This window comes from Corticium candelabrum, chromosome 5, assembly GCF_963422355.1.
Source record: "Corticium candelabrum chromosome 5, ooCorCand1.1, whole genome shotgun sequence".
In the NCBI taxonomy this organism is placed as follows: domain Eukaryota; kingdom Metazoa; phylum Porifera; class Homoscleromorpha; order Homosclerophorida; family Plakinidae; genus Corticium; species Corticium candelabrum.
Genome location: NC_085089.1, coordinates 5,491,225 through 5,498,413, shown reverse-complemented (window position 1 = coordinate 5,498,413; position 7,189 = coordinate 5,491,225). Strand labels below are relative to the sequence as shown.

The 7,189-nt window shown below is 40.3% G+C and overlaps 1 protein-coding gene across 1 annotated transcript; it reads right to left on the bottom strand.

Moving 5' to 3' along the window:
- Positions 1–4,171: 4,171 nt before the first annotated feature.
- Positions 4,172–5,335, bottom strand: LOC134179603 (G2/M phase-specific E3 ubiquitin-protein ligase-like). The gene is made up of 4 exons (XM_062646539.1): positions 5,140–5,335; positions 4,688–5,048; positions 4,470–4,565; positions 4,172–4,239 (listed from the first exon to the last, which is right to left on the bottom strand). Exons 1-4 carry the CDS (start codon positions 5,323–5,325, stop codon positions 4,172–4,174), a joined length of 711 nt encoding a protein of 236 aa, XP_062502523.1. The 5' UTR covers positions 5,326–5,335.
- Between the last annotated feature and the right edge of the window lie 1,854 nt (positions 5,336–7,189).

Here is a 7,189-nt window from a genome sequence, read left to right as displayed (position 1 = left end):
AGACAACTGGGGCCACTACGGTCTCGTGAGCCCCAAGTTTCGTTGTACAGCCACAGCAGAATCAACAACACAATACTGGATGGGAGACTACATACGGGGTAACGTGAAAACAAGAAAACACAGTCTAAAGAATGTGAAAAAATTTACTAAATTAAAATCAACGTCTCCAGCAATCATAGCGTGTACATACAACTGTAGTTGTGGTTTGTTCGTAATCGACTCCAGTATAGACACTGTACTGAGTGTAGTTTACAAATGAAACACTTACTGTACAACTAGGCGGTTAGGTCACGAGCGCGCGCTAAGCGATACACCCCTTTTATCAAGTCGTTATGAACGTTGTAGATGGTTTTCTGAGCGCAGTGTAGCTGGTAAGTACTTTCAGTATCGATAAGAGTTGTTCTGTTGAAGTTGTAGTCTTGTTGGTGGTTGTAGTCACATTTGCGTAATTACGAGACCCTTTTGGTGGAGTTCTTCCTGTTTACGTTAGATGGTATTAAAGTCATGAAGTCCTAGTACCCCTGAGAACTATTCTGCGTTTGCTCCAAACGGACTGCCAAATACGAGACCATCCTGCAGGCAAAGCCATTTTGTTACCATTGTTTCTGCCTATTCTTTGTATTCATTTGGACATACTGGATTGCGCTGTCTTACGGTACTCTTATGACTTGAGTTGAAATACGTACTATATATACAGCCAGTATTTATAGGCATATTCTGTCAAGAGTTATATATCTAATATATGAAGCTCAAATTGTCTGTGTGAGTGTGTGTGTGTGTGTGTGTGTGTGTGTGTGTGTGTGTGTGTGTGTGTGTGTGTTCGCGTTTGGGGGCCACGTCTTTTGTTCGTTTGCAACCGAAATCGGCACGTACAAAGGAAGGTTTGCGTAAAAAAATTAAAAAATTATGCACCGGGTCCCCTTTCGAGGGATCGACCCACGCGTAAAATTTCTTGATGACACAAACGCTACACATTCCGGTTTATTCGAACACACGCCCGCACCAGTCCTGTGTAGACCGTATGCATCGTCGTCCTTCGCAAAGCTTCGAGCGATCGAATATCTCTTGCCGACGAAACTTACTCTTCTAGCGCTTTCGTTTCTCTCCAAATTCTGATTGCATTTGCACCGAATCCAACCTACACGTTTTCTGCAGCAAGCGCTACACGGGGAGTGTGTCGATTTCTATCTAAACAAACGCGAAGAGCAAGATTCGAATTCATTCAGCATATCCGGGACCTCGCAACAAAGATTGCACGTGACGTGTCCACAGACCTATCTTTGCACTACAGTATCTTGCCCGTACGAAGGACGGGCCATGTATACTAGTGTATATATATATATATATATATATATATATATATATATATATATATATATATATATACACACACACACACACACACACACACACACACACATATAGTCTGGTTACTCCTACTTTTAGGAAGTTTGATCTGGCATGCTTGATATTTTATGTATAACATGTTTGATCTTCCAGCAGCTTTGAGATTTCGCATTGCTTGGATGCTTGTACAGGAATAAAGCAGAAAATGTTTTCATTAATAGTAATTATTAACCTCCCAGTTCTTCTGCTACACGAGTACAGAAATTGTCAACAGTTTGAACCTGTCAAATACATGATTAATTGTGTGTCTGTAAATAGTTGTAGTATTAGTAGATGTTTGACCTGTTTGATTACTGAAAGTAATTGAAAGAGACTGAATTGAACTGTTTTAGGACATCTGTTTGAGAACTATTGATGATGCTCGGTGGCGGTGGTGGTGGTGCGGCTGCTGCTGATATGTTAATTAACTATTTATTTACCCAGAGAAAACAATTCAGACTATAGTCTGATCTTGCAAATTGTGCCCTATTGCACACTATGACTCTACGTACACATTACATGTACACTGGACAGCAAAATAGTGAGAATAGAATAAACAGGTTAAATTTCACACCGACCAGCAGCCATGACGTATGTCTTAGCATGGCGGAGCATCATCTGAAGAAGCTCACTTCGCCATCTCACACTGTCAGATGTTCCGTGTGCATCTGTTTAGTTGGTCACTTCGTTTAGTTGGTCACTTCTATGGCGTGCCATTTGTGTCAAAATTAGACAATGAGATGAGGCGATGAGACAATGAGATGAGGCGATGAGATCATGAGATGAGGCGATGAGACAATGAGATGAGGCGATGAGATCATGAGATGAGGCGATGAGACAATGAGATGAGGCGATGAGATCATGAGATGAGACAATGAGATCATGCGATGAGACAATGAGATGAGGCGATGAGACAATGAGATGAGGCGATGAGACAATGAGATGAGGCGATGAGATCATGAGATGAGGCGATGAGACCATGCGATGAGACCATGCGATGAGACCATGCGATGAGACTATGCGATGAGACCATGCGATGAAACTGCAATATGAGACTGCACTATGAGACTGCAATATGAGACGGCATCAATATGAGATTACCGCAGATTACCGCAGATTACCGCATGCCGCTACTACACTGTATGGGACTGGGGAGACTGCATTACATAATTATATTTTATCTACTACAGAGAATCTAGTTTTTGAAGATTTTTTCACCCGTGTTCTTGTGTGATTGCATCAAGGCTGCGTTTTTGAGCTCCACAAAACCAATTGAAGTGCTTACTCTCCCACTTTTCTAAATCTAGACAACACATGCAGTATGTAGTCTTTGGTATCCGGTTGGAGAGTTACAACATGTCGTATATATCTTGTACGAGTTAGACACTCGCTGCAAGTCACTCTATTTCTAGACTACAATTGATTGTCGAAACACATCTAGATGGAGACATCGTGTAATTGCCTCTCAGGAAATCCCCTTACACGTGTAGAACACCTAGTAGATCGACTCCTTCCCTATTAAAACCTATCTAATCTCTGACACAACTTCACGGATTTGCGTACAATGATAGTCAGCGTGCACACATGTATACATATATACTTACGTCATCTACTTCTTATGTGCATATAGATGGTGGATTTTTCATGATGCATTCGGTCAACTAGTAATTTTGGGTGTAGTCAACGACGTCGAGTCTGCATTGAGAAGCTACGAGTGCAAAACAACAGCAAAACAACACGAGAGCGCAAACTCTGAAATAAAGATAGGAAAATAAATTTAAAAAAATGCAAATAGAAAATAAAAATGCTATTTAAAAATAAAACGTAAGTATTGTAGTAACATTTCAAATTTAATTTTTTAATTTTAAAATACTATAGTTAGCATTAAATTAATTGAATATTGCAATGAAAAGAGGCAATGAGACAATGAGACGAGGCGATGAAATGAGACTGCAATATGAGATTACTAGAAGAGGTCATGCAGCTACATCGTTTATATTTTCCTACAAAAATTTATTTTTAAAAAGTCTAATTACAATTACAATTATTCTTTTCAATAATTATAATTATAAGAGATAATGATAATTAGATTTCTACGCTTGTGTGTTTGCTCTAGAAACCAAGCGAGTACCTATACGCCCACTGTTTTAGACTACGCACAAGTAGCTAAAACATGCTGTATCTTGACACTCGCTGCAGCTTATTCTATTTCCTTAGAATCGCGCGTACGTATGTCTAAATTATTGCTTCTCGGGAAATCCCCTTACATGTGTCACAGGATATATTAACTAATATAGGAACGCTTCCTACATGCAATAACCACAGTCGTCCTATTTCCAGAATGAACCTAGACGTATAATCTCACGGATTTTCACATCCTAGTCAGCGTTCACACTCTTCGTTGTCTGAGCATGCGATGTCTGCTGTTTCTCACTCACCGTATTTGAGTCTGCGGCTAACTAAAAATTGTGATCCGCCTGCGAATTAACTCTTTCCCAATTTTGGGTCTGGAAGTGCGCGAAATCTAGAGTGTCGTACAGATGACAGGCGAGATTTACATGTGAACGCTAACTAGACCCGGCTGCCCATCGCCAAACCGTGTAAGTGCACATGCATCGAGTCTCAAATAACTTTGTGATGACATTCTAATCGTCACAGGGAGCGATGTTGAAAACCATATAATTTTATAGTACATCAATTTCAATGTCAGCTAGTCACGTAGCTCTTAAAATCAACCTTTATTATCTAGATATTTCTGTAGTCTAGCACAACCATAGATTAACTATCAAGCATCGAAAGGTAACAGAAACTTTAATTCAAAAAGGGTCTTGTTAGACAATTTCTTATTGTATTCTAACACAATAATCATAGAACCAAACATGCATCTACTAAAAGCCTAGTCAAATCTAGCAAAGAAAGTAGTGCAAAATTTATGTGTCATATTTATACAATTCCAAAACCCATTGATTGAAGTTCAGTGGCTGTTCTGAGAGCGTCAGAAAACTCGTCATACAAGGTGCAGTTAGTAGGGAGCTCCAATATCATTGCACACGTCGAGCAGTTTGGATAACGTGACCGGATACTTGAAACTGTGATGCTATCCGGCATCTGGAATCCCATCGGAGGGACTGCTGACACTCCGCTGACAAACTGCAGCAGCAAACGAAGATGTTTCTCATCTGTTTCAACAAAAACCGGGTAAAATAGTAGATGCATATTTATACAGCTAGCCTAGCTAGCTAGACTAAAAAGGCCAAGTAATCATGCAGTTGCGTCAATGATTAAAAAGTACGTTACATACCTGCTTCTAAGACGTACCGCTGAAAGTAATCCTTCAAATGTTGAGGTAACGTATTTTCATACGTCACAAGCTTAAGAAATTCAGAAGCTACGAGTGGCACTTGACCTTCGTTTGTAAATAGGCTTGACATTACTTTCCCATGCTCCTTTACCATCGTGCAGATTTCAGGTCCGAGTCCTGCTATGACTTGATCGATTTCTGAACGTCTGCTCAAAATTATCTCATGCACAAGCAGGCTGCGAACAGCTTCTCCATGATTTTCTTTAGTAAGTCGGTAAGGATAGCCGGCTGCAATAACAGAATCTTGTAACACCGTTACATGAGTTTCAAATTCTTCATTTGAAATGTCTTGTCTTCCAATCTAATAAGCAATACATTAGATATCAACTTGTAATACAATAAACAATTAATAAATAAAATAAACAATTATTAAATTTAGAAATTATTATTACCTGCTTAGCAGAGTGAGCAACAGCTGAGTCTGGAATGTCATCAGGCGTTGCAAGAGCATACACATCATCTAGGTCTTGAGTTTGTAAATATGCATAAAACGCACTCGAGAACATCGGAAAGCCCGGTCCTCCTTGAACAATAGACGCTGCAATCATATTGCCAGCAAACTTGAACATTCCTCCCATGAGAGCGTCGATGTTGTGAATTGGCAGTATATGACCAGCCTTACCCTCGAAGAGACGAAAGGGAGTATCCGGAGCAATTAAGCTACGCAAAAGCAGAGTAAAAAACTCTCGCCTTGGACCTCCTCCATCAACAGCTGGTTCGTTCTCAAAACGAATTCTAAATGTGCTTCGTATGTCAAACTTCTTGCTTTTAAAAAAAGCGACTGTGTCAGTTAGTATGCTGTCTCTTGCAACAGCTATTCTTGTTGCTGGCAAAGTACCGAGATCGGGGCAATAGCTTTCCAAGAGATCAGACAAATCACCCACTTCATCGGTGTAGACTGTTTGTGCTGTTGGGCTCTGTATGCATAGAAAGATCAATACGTTCTATCTTAGAAATTTAGTTTTGAGTTTACCTGTGGAATAAGTCCATCCAGCACAGCTTCTACAGCGCTCTCAACGGTAGAAAAATCGTGAATCGCTCTTTTCAGAAACGATTCAGTCCTATCTGGAAATACTTGACGTAGTTCTCTAACTTGAGACATCACAAAAATTTCTAAATATGTAATTGTATTGCTCAGTTTGAAGTCTGAATATATTTGTAGTAAATTAATATACCTGATGATGGGCTTGTTGACTCATCACGCGTACGAGAGGCAGTGGGTGCCAACTGCAACAGAAAAACAATACCTTTGCAAATGTAGTCACCAAACATACGATATAACTCTCACTCGTGGAGATCGAGGTGGTTCGTTTTCTACTGTTTCAGAAGAACTAGAACAGCATCTCAAGTGCTCTCGAAGTGATACCTGAACAATGTCAGCACCGCACGTATCGCATGTAATAGTCGGTTCCTGCTCTTCACCTAGATTCTATAACAAATTAGCAAAAACAAATATTGTAATAAGTTATATACTAATTTAAAAACAGTCAGAATTAAATAGAACTTAACGTACTGTTGGTCTTTGTGATGTATCCGTTAGGGGTAAAGAATGCTTTATTGGTCTGAGATACAATTTCGCCTGGTTCAAGGCTGCCTTGACATTTCTTGCGTTTAGGATACCATTTGCTGTACGCAGGACTTCGAGAGTTCTCCGACTTGTAAGACGCATCATTTCATATCCTGCTCTTTCCAGGGGTGAAAACGTCTGAACAATTGCATTGTGGACTTCCAGAGCATCGTCATCGTGGCCAACGGAAATGTCTTGCTCTCCTAGCCCTGCCAATGATAGCTTCAGCTTAGTTTCGCGAGATGGAGGAATGCTTTGCTGGTGATCCGATAAACAAATTGCATGGATTGTAATCATTTGCCTTTTGGTCGAGCGACCGTAGGCATGACTTGTCGTTGTTTGTGATGAACGACTGGAACTGCCGTGTCGACAGCTAGGTCTAGAACTATGTCGACGACTGTGACCAGAAGATCGACCAAACAATCTTCTTTGTTCTGCTGCCAAAGCTGTCGACCTCATGAAAGCCACGTTGTCGCTGTCTAGTCGTTCTCTAGATGATGACGTTTCTCTAGGTTGTTGAGAAGGTGTTTCTGGAGATCGAGAATCTTCTGTTTGCCTACAGCTCATCTCTTGTGCCACTCGATCTAATTCTATCATTGCATTCTGTAGCATACGTCTAGCATTGCTGAATTCACTTCCTGATTTTCTGCTCGACTCAGACATCTCAAAGCAGAAAGTAACTTCCTCTGGTACCAACCAAGAGCTCAACTGAGCAATACGTGAGAGAGTTGAATTATTTATACCAGTAATGCTATGTCATGTTTTGGATAGGTTGCAAACTTTAGATTCTTTCTCATCTGACGATTGCATGTTGCTTAGTACGATTATGACTCAAACATCAAACTTTCTCAAGTAAAGAATTTACTGAGGCTACG

Bases quoted from the DNA above. Each gene is read 5' to 3' on its own strand.
- LOC134179603 (XM_062646539.1), bottom strand. From the start codon at position 5,325: ATGGGAGGAATGTTCAAGTTTGCTGGCAATATGATTGCAGCGTCTATT. The intron at 4,566-4,687 runs GTATGTAACGTA...TTGTTGAAACAG, and splicing joins GCGGTACGTCTTAGAAGCAG to ATGAGAAACATCTTCGTTTG. The intron at 4,240-4,469 runs GTATCCGGTCAC...TTATTGTGTTAG, and splicing joins GGATAGCATCACAGTTTCAA to AATACAATAAGAAATTGTCT.